This window comes from Poecilia formosa, unplaced genomic scaffold (assembly GCF_000485575.1).
Source record: "Poecilia formosa unplaced genomic scaffold, Poecilia_formosa-5.1.2 Scaffold30, whole genome shotgun sequence".
NCBI lineage: Eukaryota > Metazoa > Chordata > Actinopteri > Cyprinodontiformes > Poeciliidae > Poecilia > Poecilia formosa.
Genome location: NW_006799969.1, coordinates 941,483 through 960,644, shown reverse-complemented (window position 1 = coordinate 960,644; position 19,162 = coordinate 941,483). Strand labels below are relative to the sequence as shown.

General features: G+C 38.4%; 1 protein-coding gene across 2 annotated transcripts in view; it reads right to left on the bottom strand.

Annotated features, from left to right (window-relative positions):
• The window catches only part of arhgef10 (Rho guanine nucleotide exchange factor (GEF) 10), a 49,477-nt gene that overhangs the window by 9,863 nt on the left and 20,452 nt on the right, over positions 1–19,162 (bottom strand). For both annotated transcript variants that reach the window (XM_007549137.2, XM_007549139.2), the window contains 11 exons: positions 18,473–18,618; positions 18,022–18,206; positions 13,860–13,975; positions 12,279–12,406; positions 10,294–10,394; positions 9,893–10,014; positions 7,173–7,259; positions 6,815–7,041; positions 6,502–6,659; positions 2,855–2,997; positions 435–609 (listed from right to left, as the gene is read on the bottom strand). In XM_007549137.2, coding sequence (XP_007549199.1) covers positions 435–609; positions 2,855–2,997; positions 6,502–6,659; positions 6,815–7,041; positions 7,173–7,259; positions 9,893–10,014; positions 10,294–10,394; positions 12,279–12,406; positions 13,860–13,975; positions 18,022–18,206; positions 18,473–18,618 — 1,588 coding nt within the window. The remainder of the gene's footprint in view (positions 1–434; positions 610–2,854; positions 2,998–6,501; positions 6,660–6,814; positions 7,042–7,172; positions 7,260–9,892; positions 10,015–10,293; positions 10,395–12,278; positions 12,407–13,859; positions 13,976–18,021; positions 18,207–18,472; positions 18,619–19,162) is intronic.

Sequence of the window (19,162 nt, the reverse complement as noted above, 5' to 3'; positions counted from 1 at the left end):
CCTAAACCAGGAAAGGAGCTGAGGAAGAAGTGTTTGAACTCTACATGGAAACAAGAAATCTTTAAAACTTTGATTTGGAAGTTCAAAAATTATACATTTGCTACAACTTAAAGCTAAATATTCCAGGGCCTCATTTAGTCTTTTTTAACAAGGTATTGCAAATTAGCTCGATTCTCAATAGGATTTAACTCATGTATTAATCTCCATTTTACCAGCTTCACTGTCCACGCTGATGAAAAGCACAGCATCATGTAACCACACCCAAGTTTTAAATCACTCTGGTTTGTTCAGGGTGAAATTCTGTGTGCCGTTTCAGGAATACATAGTGTTTTGAAAAAGAGGCGTAACGTTTATCAAGAAACAAAACATATACTTAATTTCTTTAATTCTATGTTTTAGAAAAATCTTCATTTAGGTCTACACCACAGCCTTACCAGGCAGGATATTGTTGACGGTTGTGGCAATGTTTATGTCCTGCAGGTGTTCCAAGGTCTCGGTGTGGAAGAGGCGTACAGTTGAACCGGAGCTGAATGCGATCCAAATGCCCACTCCGGCCACCACCATGTGAGACACCACCATGCCCTCCTCCTGGTGGGCCTCCAGCTGCCTCTGGATGATGGAGACAGACAAAGATTCACAAGTTAAGACTGATGAATAATCTCTTCTTTGCATGACTTTGAAATTGAATTAAACCAAAAAGGATTGTTAGTGCCTTGACTTATGTTATGGATTGCTGCTTTGCAGTCAGACTGAATTGGATTGGACACGTAGCTATTTACACCAACAGGGAAGCTGCTTAAATTCCTATTCACTAAAAGGAAAAAGAGGCCAGTGGGCACAAATACTACAATCTCTGCTGACAATTATTTGCACAATTCCCCTTAACCAGTAGAAAAGCACTTTCACTTTCCTGTCACCTTTCATAAGGTGGGTCCTCTCTTATACTAGTGGAACTTCTCAGGCTATGACGGTCATGCATCCGAAAGTAGAAGAAAACTGGGCTGCTTCCCTTTTCTTAAAGACATCTCATTTCTTACCCCAAATACTTCACTTTTCTAAACATGTCCAAAAGTAGTAGGTTTACAAGTTGCATTTAGAGCAATGGAGCCACGAAGGACACTAATGGGGCCATTAAGGACATTTATAGTCAGTGACCAAACCCTCCTTTCAATTCACACCGTTTGGCTCTCTGGCGCTCGACAATCCAAACATGTCTCTACTGTTGCCATGGGAATGGTTTTGGTCACATGGCCCAAGGTGTGAATAGTTGTAAAAATGCCTGAAGAGATAAGGCCAGGCTTCACTTTATATGTTTGAACAAAGAAAGTTGTGGCCGTTAGTTTTTCATGTTTCACACAGATGGTTTCTTTTAGCCCACTCTTTCCTGTCCAACATGTGTGCATTAGTAAATTCAAACAAGAGTCCCAATTGTCCTTGGGATATAAATGAACTGCTGAGTCTTGACCCAGTGACTTTGCTCTTCTGTGCTGGGCCATTCTTTTGTGTGGCTGCTGTTCAGTTTCTCTATTATAGAGGTCTGAACATTCCTCGCTGCACTGGACTATGCATACTACACCGACGAGCATCTGACTGGGGTGTTTCAGCTTTGAGGTGAACCAGTTTCTGTTCGGGTGCCGCTAAATTTAAAATACGCCAGGGAATTTCCTCAGTTTCTTGGATACTCAGGTCACATATGGAAAGACTGTGCTCTTTCCATATGTGCATTTTAGCAGGGTGCTAATAAATGTGAAGGGCCCTGTATGTGTGGGGTGTTTGAAGAGCATTAATTTATATTGTTAAATTCTTGCACATTCTTGTTGAATGTGCATGATGAACACAATGCAACCCTCTGAGACCTTGCTTAGACTAGATCCACCATGGCAATGTCAGCGGCTTTTACGTCTGCACACGTATTTGCTTCAGAGTCAAATCAAAATAAAAACTTAGTTTCCAAATATTTAAAACATTTGGACAGACCAGGTGGTGGATTTATTTCATCACATTTTCAGTACCGTCTTTTTTTTTAATCCACAAAGCTAGACACAAACAACTTCAGATAATATTGAACATTTTTGATTTTCTGTGTAGAGACCTGTAGTAGCTGTTAGCATGACTACATATTGCATAATCTCAAATGCTGCTCAACGCGTGGGTGGATTCAATCTTGGAAATGAAGGATCTATGTGGAAGAATTAAAAAAAAAAAATCAAAAACTGATCGTAGAAAATCTGGATGACCTACATTTTATCTTTCCAACACGAGTTTCATGTGTTTCCAGAATGAAATGGAGACTTTTTTTTTGTCTCTGCTGCTTCGTCCTCCTTTCTGTCTGACTTTTAATTAATACTCTGGACTAACTGTAAGTCCTATGTGAAAAAAAGAGAGCTAACAAGCAGGTGGTCCGACATAATAAGCTTAATGAGGCTAAACCCATTATAAGCGAGCGCATGTCACAAGATTGTTACTATTCCTGGACCCACAGCAGGTGCTCCCATTACACAAACCCATCCGGGACAAACACGAAATGGTATATTCCAAGACTTTCAGAGGAAAATTGGAGAAGGAAAAAAAGGGCTGCTTAACGTGCATATTTCCTCCTTCTGGAATTTATGATCTTATTTACTTTCCTTATCTTATCTCCTAAGAGAGACTCAGACTTCTTGTATTCATAAAAGAGATATGGAAATGATTTTTTGCTCCAGTTTGATTGCTGTTTGATTTACTTAAGAGAGATGGGAGAGATGGACAGATAAGCAGATATCTCAAGCCCAATTTATCTTTCAAATCACCAAGTCTATGAAGAGAAGATTGTTTGTTAAAACAACCCACACGGGATTCTGGTCGGCTCACGTACCTCCACACAGTGTGTGTGTGTGCCGATGATGAAAACTTGTCCACCTGAGGAGGCCCACAGGTGATCCTCCACAGCCAGCACGGCCTTAACTGGAAGGACTCCAAGCTTCAGTAACTTGGGCTTCTCACAGCTCCAAGAACCGTCTGGGAAAGCACACACGACATAGTTTATTCAGAACATTATGGATTTATTCAACATATGTGAAAAGTATAAAAACTAAGAAAAGTAATAACAAAAAACCCCATCTTTTTAAATTTTAAAAATCCTTTTCCTAGACAAATTTCTTGATTTTTCCTGCAGTCTACAGAGAATCAACTGAGTTTTATAACCTAAACCTTCCACATGCCATGAAACAACTTCAGTCAGCTATTGAGTGCCAAAATGCCAAAGTTCAAGTTACAAAATGATACTAATCATGTATGTGATCAGATAAAGATATCTAGAAATACATGTGATAGATGAATACAATCAAGTACTTGTAAATTATTAATTAGTTTATCACATCATAGTGTAAGTTCACATTTATTTAATAATACGAGTATAATAATTATGTAAATATTTGATTTTATTTCACAGTCCTGTGTTGCAACAAGTCGTGAATTTATTCTGTCAACCTTAAACACAGCTATGGAGTAAGTGACATGTCAGAATTTGACTTGTTACATTTTAGCCTATCAGATGTTAGATTCTGTTTGAATAATCATAATTGACTGTAGCACAGGAAATATGAGAAAATAAATTTTACACAACAATTTAAATTTTTAAAAGATGATTTGGACATTTCATTGTTTATCATATCACCAATCCCTTCATATAAATATATATAAAAAAAACAATTAAAAGTCATCAATCAATTCTATTTAGTTGATTATAAATCCTAATAATAAAAAATATTTGCAATTGTTCCACTTTTGGATATCAATAACTGGCCAATGCACCATTTTTTTTTTTACCCGGACCAAGATCAGCCCCATTCATATTTTCATCTATTATACTTTAAAATCTTGAATGATTTACACTACAGTAATTATCAACTATATAAATCACAATTTAGGATATGCAATCCCTTTATTTTGTTTGTAAAATTCCAATAAACATAGGCATCTTGTTTGGCATCTAAACCAGATCTAGTTTTGGAACTACATGTCGAGTTAAAAAAACATGAGGCAAAAATAAGAAGTGAAATGTAATACATTTATATTTTCTGGAGAACGTCTTTACAGGAAGTTGTTCAAATCAAAGTCTATGTTGTTTCAGACATTTCAAAGCTATACAATAACCCTAAACAGCCCACTTCTATTAGGATATTTAAACTGACTGACTAAGAAGATGGGTGTGCACAGTGCATAAACAATGCAGTAACAGTCTATCCATTTTTATAAATGTCATCTGTAAAGGTTACCTGCATTTATAACTCTGCTAATGTTTGATAAGTGGCCATTGATGGTTTTCACAGCGCTTCACTATGAATATAGATGGGCTGTTAAGCCTTAGTCAGAGCCAAGCTGTATCCCACATGCACCTCCTACACACTGTGTTCTGCATGTGCCTGGCTACAGGGTAGTTGCAATAAAAACACCCCGCTGCCTGCAGTAGCTTTATAAATATCAACAGTTCGGCAACGAGAGCATGTACTTGTGAATGCAGTCATAAAATGGAAAGAAAGTGAGCACAATGGACACAGATCACATTCCTTTGGCTAATCTAGAACACGAGCTGATTGAGACTTTGGTAAAATATTTGTTTACAATCAAGGCACAAATATGGCTATTGATGGAAAAGTAGTGAAATATGTTTTTTGTTTTTTTTTTCTCTAGAAATACAGTAATTGCTAAACAAGCCAGAAGGGATTTGCTCGGAATCAATATTGGAACAATGGCACTGTGTAGGTGAATTTCTAAAAGAAAAAAAAAATGTTGCACAGAAAACAAAAAGGAGCAGTAGTGAAAAAAAAACAAGACAGCAGTGCCAGCTTTCAGGCTTACATAAGTCCTCTCAGCTGAAGTGTATCTGCCTACATCTTTTACTTGTTGAACTGTTTCATTCCTTCATGTCACTGTCGGCTATACAAAAAAACAAAACAAAAAAAAAAACGATAGGTGCAAGTGGAAAACTAAATAGAAATGCTACAAACAATAAAGCTCTTTATTCTCTCTGGGAAAAATGAGATATTACAGGTCGGCTGCACAGAAAGAAACCAAGCTCATGATGCGAGTTTCTTACTGTGGTGTCCGCCCAGTGCTGAATCACTGCCTCCCCCCTTTCTCAATTTCTCACACAGTCCTTCATTTGGGAAACAGCAAACATGGCAGAATGAGGTTGCCAGCTTCAGAAAACACCGCATCAACAGCAGAGTCACATTTCCCATACAGCTTCAGAAGCTCAGCAGCACTGTAGGAATTAGAAAGCCCGTCTGTTCAGTTGTTTTGATATCCGGAGGTTTTGAAGATACCCTTGAAGAAATATGATCTGATTCTGTCCTCAGCAAGATAAACGATGCATCTGGTTAAAATGCAAAGACATTTACAAAACATACACGCTGAAATGTTTTCAGGATGAGTCAATTTTAGTATTAAGCATCGTATTCCAGACATGGTGTGAGAATTTTTAATGGTGTAAAAAATACTTCAACTGCTCAGGACCAAGATTTGCATCTGGTAAGAAAATAGTCCCATATACTACACAGCTGTCTGGTAACCAGTAGGACTAAATAGGTGGGGGGGGGTGAAGGGGAGACTCTCATATTCACCCAAACAAGGAATCATCCAAAAACATTCCAGAATAGTTGCACACTGATCATTTCTTCCAAGCTAAGTGCAGACGAATAGAAAAAAAAAAAAAGGTCTGTAGGCAATCATCCATATTCATCCGTCTGTCTTTGCTTTCCAAGCTCTAGTGCAGTGAAATCTTTTTGATAGTGCAGCTTCGCAAAAGGGATTATCTACCTTTAAACTTATCCATTTGACCAGGTTGGAAAATTCAAGAAACATTCGAAAGTTTGCAAGGCAGTGTAGTAACAATGACCTAAATGGCTTACAACAGTGGAATTACACAGTTGTGAGGAAATTCAGATTCAGTTGTGTCAAATTTGGAAAAAACAAAAAAGGGAAAAAAAAATAGCATATTTCTACTCATAGCACAATCCCAGACACACATTGTCTGCGCCACTATGACAGCTGATGACAGATGGGACAAAACGGAGAATGTGAAAAAGTGTGGGAAGAGTTTGGCCGAGTGTAAGGAGTCTGTGCTCGGAAGCAAAGGAGGAAAAACATTAAACAGGTCAGAGTTAATATAGCGGCTTCACCTAGACAACAAAGCAAATGGAAACTGGGCTTAAACACACAGCAGAGAAAACCCCTGACCTCAAGCTACACCCAGAGCCACTGACTTACACACCTAACATACATATCCAGTGATATCGGGCTGTAAAACATCAAAGTTTGTCAGTAAAGTATCCAAGTTTTGAAAAGAAATTCAACCAGATGTAAGGGCTGTGGCAGAACTTCACAATGTTATGACTGGGTTGTTTTTTTACTGGCTATTTATGATGTTTGCAAACTTCATTTATTTGCAGATTTGGAAAAAAGAAGAAAAACAAAGTTTTAAAAACTTTAAAGTGCTTCTGCAATATTTAAGAAACGCACCTTGTGATCTGGAGTAAATGGCAACGGCGCCACTAACCAGCCCAGCGTACAGACAGGGCTTTTTATAGACCAGGCTGGTGACTGTGGACTTGTCTGGGGTGAAGAAATGCTGCAGGCGTATTTTCTTGGACCGCTGGGTGCTCTTATACACAATGATACTAAACAGGATGAGTAGAAAAAGAATTAGAGCAAAACTATTTCAACATACATATTCGTAAGGAAAAACAAAGCGACTCTTTTTAGGTGTATTTGAACTGTTGGGAGAATTTCTACATTTTCAGGTGATTTTCCATGTAAGGGTGTGTATTCGTACCTGCCCTCCTCCATGCCTAAGCAGACGGTGGGGGTATCACTGGCCTTTGCAGGGGGAGCATAATTGCTATCTGGAAGCTTTTCACCGTCCTCCTTAAGTTGCTCTGTTGGGACGTAAGCCATGCAAAGGATTCGGGACTCCACGTTGAAACACTCCGTCACTTTGGGGCAGGAGTTCTGCATGGCCACTATAGCAATTTGACCCATCTGGTTGGTGCAACTTGCAACCTGAACCAAGAGAAGAAAACCCCCAAACTCCTTTAAAAACTGATGAGTCACACTGCACAATCCTGAAACTTATTTTTGTTCCGTTAGGTGATTTAGCAACTCCTTCTAAGCCATACAGGAAATGATCTCACCCAGACACATCCGTGGCCAACCACGGGAGAGTCGGCTGTGCTTTCTGTGTTTATGTATGGCTCTGGGTTGTGAACGGCACATTCCACCTGCCACACAACATAGAAAAACATCTCGTAAATACATGCATTAGGTCACCATGACAAAGTCACAGATGTTTGTGGTTTCAACCTAAGCGTAAAAAAATAAATGTCAAACTTGTTGAACGCTTGACCTCTGAATCTCTATTTGTTTTCACCAACTGTTTAACTGTAAACCTACCAATTACGTGCTTGAATTACCCTTTGAATACCAAGGAGGTACTATGGGTCAAGATTAGACTCACTTTAACCTTTTAAATCTTTAAATGTTTTGGAGAGAGCTCAACATTAATTAGCCCGTATAGAGATCAAACCTTGTAGCTATTAGCAACATGTTCTGACTGACTGAGCTAACCAGCTATTTAAAGTTCCAGCTGTTGTTTTCACAGCAACCACCAGCCCGTCAGCACTTGCTGCACAGCTTGCAATGTGACCTCACTGCGCTCATGGATCACCGTCCTGTGAGAGAGCAGCTCACCAGTTCACCAACCTTCCAAGTCCAGTATTTCAAAAATGTCATGATTTTCTAAATTTACATGTCTTAAGATTTCGCCACAGTTTTTATAATACAGTGGGTATTTTATCTTATTAAGTTTTTATCTACATGTTTTACATAAAACAAAAAATTTCAATGCATAAATAAGTGTTACAGAATAAGCACAGGCTGTACTGTGCAGACAGTACACATAGCACTTCCCTTTTGTTATTACTCTTCTACGGTTAAGTTTTGCAAAAAGCCTGTGTTACGATTGGATTTTCACTGCAACTCAAGATGTCATAAGTGTGGCAACTATTTTGACATACAAAATAATTTCAGTGAAGTGGAATCAGATCATGAAGCCTGCTAACCTCATCTATCAACAATGCATTTCACTGTATTTTGTGTAACACCAACAGAATGGGTCTTTGAAATGATTCATGGCAAGATAGGTTCACTACTTTATTCTGGTAATTTCATTTTACTGCACAACTCAGTGTGGCCTACCACTTTAAATGTAAGGTGAAAGATTTATTTTTTTTCTCTTCTTTACTGAACGATTGTAAAAAGGAGAGCATCAAGAAATAAAAATCAACCAGATGGTGCATGGTGCCAGGTTCATATTTAAAGGCCTGCAGTGTTGCTGCAGCTCACCAGGAAAAGCATGCTGCTCCATGTAATGAGGCTGAAGTAGTAGGAGTAGACATCTGAGCTATAGTCTCTACCCCATAAAACTTTAAGGGCCTGTTTTGGTGTTAAACTTACAACATGATGCCATTAGGCCCGACTCTGTAACCAAGAAAGCTAACCAAACAAACAAACTGTGGACAGCAAATGAGCGGCTCTGGAAACTCAGAGAGCTGTTGGACAAAGTGTTGCAAAATTAACCCCGACTCAACTTAATCCATAAAACAAAAGAATTACAAAATAAAAGATAATCTTTACCTCACACCTGTAAAGACTGCTGTAGAATATAAAGCCACAGCGTGAACTCTTGCTCTCTTTAGAGGACATTTGGAGTGGATGAAGGGAAACTTGAAGACTTGCCATTTTATTAACATGTATATCCTACTTACACCTTCATCAGGTCAAACTAAGATCCAAGAAAAGGAATGTCATTAAATACCTAATTAAATTAATCATACATTGAAAGGATTGCAGTCCTGCCTCTTTCCCATGATGTACGAGTAACTGTTTCTTCTGACTTTAAAGTGATGCCAGTGGAAACTTGCTCTCTCTCTCTCTCTCCACAGCAAATAAAGGATCAGTTAGACATGTTTTGTTTACTGGTATCCAAATGAGTACAATGAGGTCTTAAAAAGTGATAGTTTCAAAACCAGTGAACTTTTCCATTGTATAGTTCGAATAGTTTAAAGATCTTTTAGTTAGAGGCCAGAAAAAGCAAAAGAAAGATTGGTGTTGTTTACGACTGTACCACTGGGTGATTTTGTGCTGCCTCTCTGCACTGCTGAACAGCTGGCTGAAAAAGAAAACTTTCATGGATACTAACAGAAAGACAAAATCAGCTGTTTGGTATTATTTTAAGTTGTTAAAACACAGAATCTTTGTGTGGAGACTTAAGGAGCACTCGCTGCGATAATGTTTAAAAAAAAAGAAGAGTTGGCAAAATATGACAAAAGCACATTTGCGATTTAAATCTATGTGTTAATACTTTAACGCTCTGAAAAAGTGTTAGCTTTACTGAAGATAAATGCTCATTGTACATTAACAAATTAACAAAAAAAAAAGTTGTTGACAATGAGTAGATGGGTATTTTTTTTTTCTTTTGATCATTTTTAGTGTGGAAATCTTTAAATGTTTCCTTTTTTTTATAAATCCCTGAAGAAAAATGTGAAGTATCTAAAATAAAGTATACAACATTTATCACCCACATATTTAATAGTGGACATTTGTAGTAATTTCTGTTACTCTAAAGGTCTTACTACAGTATTTATCAGAAACATTCTTCGGGATGGCAAATCAATCAAATGTTAAATGAATAGAATAAAGCTCTCAACTAGCTTACCAAGAATTCTTAGTAAGTATTGCTCACTAATGTACTGCTGGTAGCCTCTTTTCTTATTTTTTTTAATTTTTTTTATATATATCCTTGATGAAAAACACCCAGGATACCTTGAAAAGAGCAGTAGAGAAGGAAACTCACCTTGAACTCTTGCAGTTTTGACATTACCACAGGCATCTGTCGAAGCAAGAGGGGGTGTTTCTGCTTCTTGATGTGATTACCGTCATCATCTGCAAAGAACCAGCCCTGCAGGTTGTCCTCCTCTGATTTAAAACACAAATGAGGCACACAGGTTATTCAGAGAACAAAACCATCTGTTTTCAGTTAGAACGTTCCAGGCATCACGTTGTAAAACTCCAATTGTCATCTCAGGAATTCAAACTATTAGCAGAAACTGTGATTAAGCATTCCAGTTCTCATTGGATGTGCACAATCTGAACAGGCCCAAGTTTGACTCTTACATTAAATAAGGTAGAAAAGAGTTATATGTGGATTCAAAAGGGTCTAATGTGCAACAGACACATGGAAGCACAATACAGTACCTAGAGCCAACTTTGCCATCTGCAGGTTACTGATCCATGACTGCTTGATGGCTGGGCTGAGTGTATTAAACACCGCACTGAAGTATGTGGGCTTACCGGCCCTGCCAAAATAGAAGAGGACAGAGCAAACACACACATGATCAGAAAAATACAGGACTCTGGCTTGCATTTAACTGTAAAGTTCTTCAGATAATGCTTAAAAATAGCCGTCCATTGATTAGTAAATTTGTCATTAAAACACTTAGAAGTTTAACATCTAATAAAGTGCCTTCACCCCCTTTTATATTCCAAACCTGGACCAACAATAACTTTCCTAATGTTTTTCTGTCCGTAGGCCATCATCTATACTCACTTCTCTGTCTATGTTTTTGATTACAGTGTCTTGCATAAGTTTTCATCTTCATTGAATTACCCCCCCCACCATCAAAAGCTTCAATATATTTCATTGAGATTTTATGTAGTCTTGGGCATCATAGGACATAAGTGTGATTAATAAATTAAATGAATACATGATAAATGGTTCCTTGCACGAAAAAAAAAAAAAAAATCTAAAACAGGTTGGCTTGGCATGTAAAACCTTGTAGTCACCCGCTATAGTTACAGCTACAACTAGAGAATGAGACTTTTGCCCATTTTTCTATGCAAGTAAACTCAAGATCAGTCAGATTCACTAACCATTGATGTCCAAAACCTTTCCTCAGATTATAAATTTAATTTAGGTCTGGACTTTGACTGGGCTGTTCAAACACATGAATATGATTTGATATAAACCGTCACATTGTAGCTCTGGCTGTTTGCAGTGGGTTGCTATTCTCCAGGAAGGTCAACCTTGGTCCCCATCTCAAGTGTTTTATGGGCTCCAACAGGCTTTTTTCCCCAGAGTTTCTTTAGATTCATTTCCCGCCATTCTCTCATTAAATCCTGACAACTTTCCAATCCGTGCTGAGGAAGAGTATCCCTTCAGCTTGATGCTTCCACCATGTTTTAAGGTGAAAATAGTGCTTGCAAGATTGATGTGCAGTTAAGTTTTCCACAACACGAGGCATTTTAAATGTCCTGTCTGTCCTGAGCACCATCTTCCACAAGTCTGGCATAGCCCCTATTTAGCTTGCAAACTGCAAAAATGATCTCTTAAGAGCTTCAAAAAAAATTGTTATCTTCTCGTCACTTTGTCGTAAAGGCTTGCCTTTACGGCAAAGTGACGTACAAACACTCAAACATTGAGTGTCTGCAACAGAATGTAAAAAAAAAATAAATAAATAATTCTTTAAGAGTATGTATCTTTGCAAAGTACTAAAACCTGATATCGAACAATTCAGAAAAGGTGCAACAGAAGTGAAAGTCAATTATCACTTCTATAAACAGCTTGTAGACACAAACGCATGTGCCTGTTTGTGTCTCCGAAATGCTTCCCTCCTCTCCAGAGCTGTAGCTCTGAAGCGTTGTGTTCTGCAAGGAGGGGATCAGGAAAGGAATGAAATGGGTGCAGCTGTGTTTCCAAACATACCCTTGGATAATCCCAGCAGTTAGATGCAACTGAGAGGAATGACAGAATTGGGGAGAGAAATAAAGAGAAGGCGAGTCATGGTCACAGAGAATGTGGAAGGGTCAAAACAAGATGCACTCTTGGGGATCCATGTGTGGGGTATAATGGTGTGGCTTAATAGGAAGCATGAATATTTGTATACAGGAGCAGCTGGGTAGACTCTGGTTGCAAACACTGATGTGCTTTTTCTCCCTTGTGATTCATGCCTCAGATTAGAGCTGGTGGAGGAACTTGTTTATCCAAATGTGGTCTAATTCTCTCTCATAAAGCCTGATGCATACAGAGGGGACAGTGAGGATGCAAGGAAAAGCAGGGTAAAAGGGGATAAAGTCAGCTGCAGGATAAACAAAACATTTGTTGGGATAAAGCCTGGAACAGGAGAACAACAACAACAACAAAAAGAGCAAAGCATTTGCATTTATTTGGGTAGAAAACAGACTTGTCGTTTTTGCCAGGCAGCTGGAGCTGAATCCTGCACCGGTCAGCTGCCCTGATCTCTTCTTCCTTCTTCAATATTAGCCTCTGGAGACCTGAAACCCAGTCCTGCGCCACAGTGGAATTTACATTCTGCACACAAGAAATAATGGAGAAAAAGATGGGAAAAAAAAAAAAAAAATCAGGGAAATGAAATTGAGGAGAAGAAGAATTATATGGAAAATGTGAAGGAATGAGGACAACAACAGGGGAAGGAATGGAATAAATGTTTTCCACAGTTTTTTTTTTTTGCACAAATGATTTTCTGGAAAAATTCTGAAGAACAGAATTTGTAGGGGTTAGCATTCACATTGCAAGAACAAGTAGGAGGAAATGTGACCTTAAAATGTCAATGCCAATGACATCTCGACATTTCAGCATAGCCCTCAACATGAAAATTCTCTTGTTGCGCATTTATAACTATAATACTGTTTGTATGAATTAGGATGAGGAATGTAGAGATAAAATCTTGCCACAGTATGTCTGGCTTTTTTCTTTCCCATTCCTCTGCATTAGAATCCATTCTCACCTTCATCTATTTGGACACACAACTTCTCTGTCAGCCTCTCTATGACTCCCGTCTGAATTTGACAGACCTACCAGCACAGCACAAACACAGAGACTCACACTGCACTCTGCAGGCTAAAGCACTATTTCATTACCACTGGCAATCTTGTGTTGACAGACACTTGATAGGACAGCTCTGGACTATTCAAATCAGAGCCTATGAGACAACTAAACTCTGCAGGAGAAGTTTGTCGCAATAAAACAAACCACAGCTTAATTGTTATTCTTATGTATTCTGAAGGAACATGTAGCTATGTAGGTTAAATTCTATCATTAAACATGTATTAAATAAAGAGTAAACAGATGCAACTTCATAAGGAGGTCTGCAAAAAGAAGCTCTATTTTCTGCAACTTGTCAAAGAATTAGTCAAACTGCAAGAGAAAACAAGGCGCAATTAATACAGGCTGAGGAAGGTACAGTGAAGTTGCTCTGCTTTACACTTTTTAGGCAGCGATCTCTGACTGTCATGGTTCATTCATGATTTGGAAATGTTGGCAAGTTTTTGCAGAGTTTAGTAAAGGTATGGATCCATATTTTTCAGGGAATACAATCAAACGGTTTTGATTCCTGCTCCACTGTTAATGTAAAAACTGTTTAAAATGTCAACTTTATATCCTCTTGTTCTGTTTTAAAAATAGTAAAACCTGACTTAAAAATCTCACAGAAAATAAAGCAATTATAATAGTGGAACTCTAGAGACTCCAGAGATTTGAAAGTGCTGTGAAAAAAAAAAAAAAATGTTTCCCTCATTATACATTTCTTGTTTTTATTTTACCACACAAATTTTTGTGTGGTAAAATAAAGTTGTGTAGCAATGAAATGTAGCAAGTTCTAGACTAAAACTAGCATGTCTAAAAAAAACTTTCCAAAATGAAAATGTGTTGACAAACTTAGCTCTGCTTTGGTTTGTGGGTAATATATTGAAGTGACTGCCTCTGATCTGACTTCATGTTTGAGTTTGGTGCAGGTACGACGTACCTGGTAGTTCCCTTTGAGGCTGCCAATCATACCAGCTATCTGGTTGACCAAACCAAGGTCATGGATTAGGTTTTGCAGGTCTTGGTACAGCTGACCGGGGCCCATGTAAAGTTTGTCTATAAATGAAAAAGAAAAGAAAACTTCATGGTTTCAAATGTCCCAAATAAATTCAATGGACATTGAGTGAAACAGTCTGGATAGTTAAAAAAAAAAAGAAAGAAGAAGAAGAAGAAGAATCTGTGTTCAGAAACTGGCAACAGTGTTGATTTGGCAACAGTTTCAGTTCTCAATAGTTCCCTTAGAAAAGAGTGGACACTCGGGGAAACAATGAGCAAGAATGGGAGCAGCAGTTAGAAATAGGACAAAGATCAATAAAGGGCAAACAGTTTCCCACAGGCTGCAGTGACAGTTTTACAAACTTGCCTGGATTGTCGTTCACATCGTTTGTTTACAAGGACACAATACTGCACATCTTAGCTTTCAGGGGCCGAAAGGTTGGTTTTGCATGTCACTTTGAATAATACTTTCATCTCTTCATTTTTATTCCAAGTATCCCACAATGAGCATGGTGCAGCATTTTTTAAAACATACCTTGAAATATAGACACTGCTGTGCAGAACACATTTAACAATGTGGGCATTTTGAGACATATTACTGTCTGGTACTGCATATATATGTAGAATTAGACACTGTCTAATTTAAAAGTGGAATGCTTGACAAGTTTAAGTTACAGTTAAAAGACCAGCTTTAATTTTCACAGATCTTGAAGCATCTTTAATATAAATAAATCATTTATTGTTTGGTAACAGAATCCATGACTTTTTATGGGTTCTTGCTGTTTAGAACTGAATTATCTATATAAAAATAGGACGATATAGAGATACAAATTACCTTCATGGCGCTGAAGTGCTCACTGTGTGATCCACGTTCAGATCTAGATTTCTAAATGGCTCTTTGTCCAAGTGCTGAATACGAAAGCACGCAAACAAAGCACCAGTAAAGGCATGTTTATAGCAAAGCCAGCCATTTATGAAGTAACAAACTGTCTACAAATTACACACTGGGTGTGAGCGCAGCAGGAAACTGACTTTAAATGACCAGTTTTAGATGGTGCCAGTGCAGAAAGACATGACAACGAAATGACATCACATGTCGGAGAATATTTTCGCAGGGCTCAGGTGCCAGAGGTGCTTTTTGGCCCAAAACAGATGAGCAACTATTCTTTCCACTTATTAATGAAAAAAAGAAGAAAAAAAAACACACACACACACACACATTTGAAGTGCACGCACACACACTTAAAGATGGCTTTAAACCAAACAGAAAGGTTTGCTGTACAGCGCCAAGAACACATTTTATGACACAACCAGAAGCCTCAATGTGCTAGTGTGGTTTTATGGGGCACATTACCACAAACTAGTACATAAAAGGAAAATGACAAATGGTTTTCAAAGTATTTTTTTAATAAAACTCAAATGTGTTGAAGTCTTTTAAGGGTATATTGCTACCAGTGTAGTCACACACGACTGAAATAAAAGTTAAATATTTAAACAATTATTCAAAATGGCTTAAACGCAGTCAGACTGGATGAAGAGCATCTGTGAACAGCTTAACTGACCAGCCTCCCTGTCCCTGCCAATTAAAAAAAAAAAAAAAACATCTCCACAGGCTAATGGTGCCACCATAACATTACACCGAGAGGAATATTTGTAAAGGGTGATATACCGTCTGAGCTGCCTACCACAGTACCTTCATCCATGTGTGAGAAGGTAGTTGGAATAGATTTCATTTAGGGTTATTAGAATAAAATGGGGCTAAATACAAATGCTTGGCACACATTTGAAAATCATAGGTAATAAAACCAATGAATTTGTACTCCCATGCTCAATATCATTGGAGAGTTTTAATAGAAGATAAATATCACATATGGCAGAAAAGACTGAATGCTAGGTTACAGAGCCCTCCAGGGGACATGGGAAATTTTTTTCTCTTTTGCATCCCCTCGCAAAACTTTTGCGTCCCCTCGCAAAACTTTTGCATCCCCTCGCAAAACTTTTGCGTCCCCTCGCAAAACTTTTGCGTCCCCTCGCAATAATCTGCTGATCAGTTCATGCGGCATAATTGAAACTGTAAATCTTTTTTACAGTGGCCACTGTACTTACTGCTTTAATACAAACTTATAAGGTTTTTCCATTGACTATTGAGTTATTATCGCGGGGTAATAAGTCATCTGATTGTGTCTCCATTGTGTTCGTGTCTGAATGGGTTAAAGGGCTGCTTTCTGTGCCGTTCCATCTGAGCCTTAACAGACATAAACATGCAGTAAATAAATCGATTTTCATTCAGTTTTTTGCACCAAAGCGTTAATAATAATAAACACGTTTTATTATTATAAAACACAGCAAACTAATGGTGGCAGAGGGTCGCACTGGGTTAACTCGGGGAATCTCATCTGTCCGTGTATCAATCAACTCCTAACCTCTTCATTGTTCTGTCACAATTATCGATGTATTTAATTTTTATTATCATGCTCCAAACTTTGCGAGGACTGACCACCCAGCTCACCCGCTGCCTCATACACACAGAGCCAGCAGCCAATCACCTTCCCATTCATATTTGATGACGTCACTCCCACATCGACACACCCACCACCAGGTGTCAAAGCCGCTGCTCCTGTCATATCAATAATTACTTATTTCATTCATATGGCTCTTACAGAGCCTCAGTGAAAACTTGTTTATTATTATTAATGTTTTGGTGCAAAAAACTGATTGAAAATCGATTTATTTACTGCATGTTTATGTCTGTTAAGGCTAAGATGGAAGGGCACAGAAAGCAGCCCTTTAAACCATTCAGACAAGAACACAATAGAGACACAATCAGATGACTTATTACCCCCCGATAATAACTCAATAGTCCATGGAAAAACCTTATAAGCTTGTATTAAAGCAGAAAGTACGGCGGCCACCGTAAGAAAGGCTTACAGTATTCAATTATGCCGCATGAACTGATCAGTAGATTATTGCGAGCGGACGCAAAAGTTTTGCGAGGGAATGCAAAAGAAAAAAAAAAATTCCCCATGTCCCGTGGAGGGCTCCGTACTAGGTAACTGTACAAGAGAAACTCTGTAAAAGTTGGAACGTGGGTGGACTGAAAAAGGCAGTGTATAATTTAAAGGTAGCAATTCCAGCCTGGTACCACAGTAAAAGTGTGCGTCTTTGACCTCTGCTAGACAGACCATGCGTAACTATTTATCAAAGCATTTAGCAACTTAGCAATACCACAGAGAATATCAAAAATAAAAACTACAGTACCAAAACCACAAAATAATACACTCTTTATGCCTCTTTCTCTGATCTGGGTTTTTAAAAGTGGCTGAGCAGCTGTTTGGCATAGCGGAGAACTCAGTGGAAAGACTGAAATCACTGGACTCAGTAGCCAGCAGACCAAATGGCCAAAGAGGAGAGAGAGAGAAAGAGAGAGAGAAAGAGGAAGAGAGAGAGAGAGAGAGAAAAGCACATACTCAGAGTCTGAATTTAGCAAGGGTTAAAAAAAAAAAAAAGATTGGTGACAGTAGTGGCCTTCACTCACAGCCAACTGACAGGAAATGGGCTAAGAGAAAAGGGCGGTAGACATACAGGAAAGGTCTCAAGCTTGGGACTTGAACTCTGGATGTCTGCAGCAGAACCAATACCTTCCACACCTGCTATATCCACATAAAAATACTTGACTGTAAATAGGCGAGGATCCACGGTATCTTAATATAAGCAATACTAGTTAATCTGTTTCATTAGAAAGCGTCACTGTTGGTGTTTTTGTAATCAGAAATATTTCCAAACAGTCAGGTTTCTTAGTTTTGACAGCCACATAGTAGAATCATTCTTTAGACAAGCTGAGGAGCAGTGTGCAGCAACAGATGTTGGACGTTCCAGTACTGTGTTATGTTTCCATGCTACATACAACTAAAAAAAACTACAGTCACTCTTGCACTTTCTGGAGGATCTTATTGAAAAACCACAGAAGAAGTTTAAAAATGATAAAAGAAAAAAAATAATCTTCTGCATATCTTATTAAATGAAACCAGGTATTATCGGAAAATAGAAGAAAGGCGATTGGAAGACTAACGGTCAGAAAAAGTTAAAAGGAACATTGTGTTTCGTACTTGGCTTAGCGTTGATCACCACCTTCTCCCCAGAGTGAGGAGCAGGGTATCGGCTGTTATCGACCATTTCCTCACTGGATCCAAACTCCAGCACTTCCACAAAGTTTAAAGGCACACTCCACTTCAGGAGAAATTTCTGGTCAAACGGAGCATTTCCACTGCCACTCCCACTGCCATCCTGGCATCTGTTGAGATTAAAAAGGAAAGGCAAATGTCATAAGTGGGGAAACAAAAAAAAAAAAAAAAAAAAAAAGAAACATATACAGGAAGGAAGGAAAATTCCCATCCAGTACCGTAAGAAAGTGACAACACGCAAGAAAATGTGGAGAGAAAACCAAGCAGAAATTTTTAATTTGAAACGTATACAACAGGGAGAACACATGTTCCAATATTTAAAGCTTAAAATAGTACTAAATCACATTTCTATTGAAAGGGTTCAGATCTCCCTCACCGAATATTGGGCGTGGCACACATCAGGACATCATTTAGCAGAAAGAGACGTCGTTCTTTCGTTTTGATGATTTCACCACGCTCATTGTAAACAGTCTCCACCATGTCGTCTGAGCGAATCAGGTAGCGGCTACCGTTACTCAGAAGCTAGAGTGATGAAAAACATGATAAAAGTCCTTAATTTCACAGTGAGTGAATTTGAACCTTGTTTTCCACGTTTCTTGTGACTCCACTGTGAAAGTGCTCATTATGGATAACAGTATATAAAAACTATGATTCAGAGTAATTAAAGCCTGTGAGGAGTAAAAGTCAACAGGCCCACACTCGATGTCCCGTAAACATGAGTTAGAACAGAAGCCAGAGTAGGTGGAACAGACAGACAGATAATGACAATAAGGGGATTGTTTGGATTCTATCCACATGTCTAACACAATACACTAAAGAAAACAAAAATCTAAAGCACTGATAAGATCCAAAGGAAGAGGAAACCTGCAGGTTGATCGGCATTGATGGGAATGGAAAAAATCTTAACTTTTTTCAGCCAGTGAATGCATCATACTAAATGCTACCAGACTGCAGAGACAACACCACTCTGATGTGGATGCTGTCACCAAGGAAAGAACACCCAAAATTGGTCATTATAATTATCAGCGGCAAGTTTAGAAAAAAAATAATAAATCTGAGGAAGTAA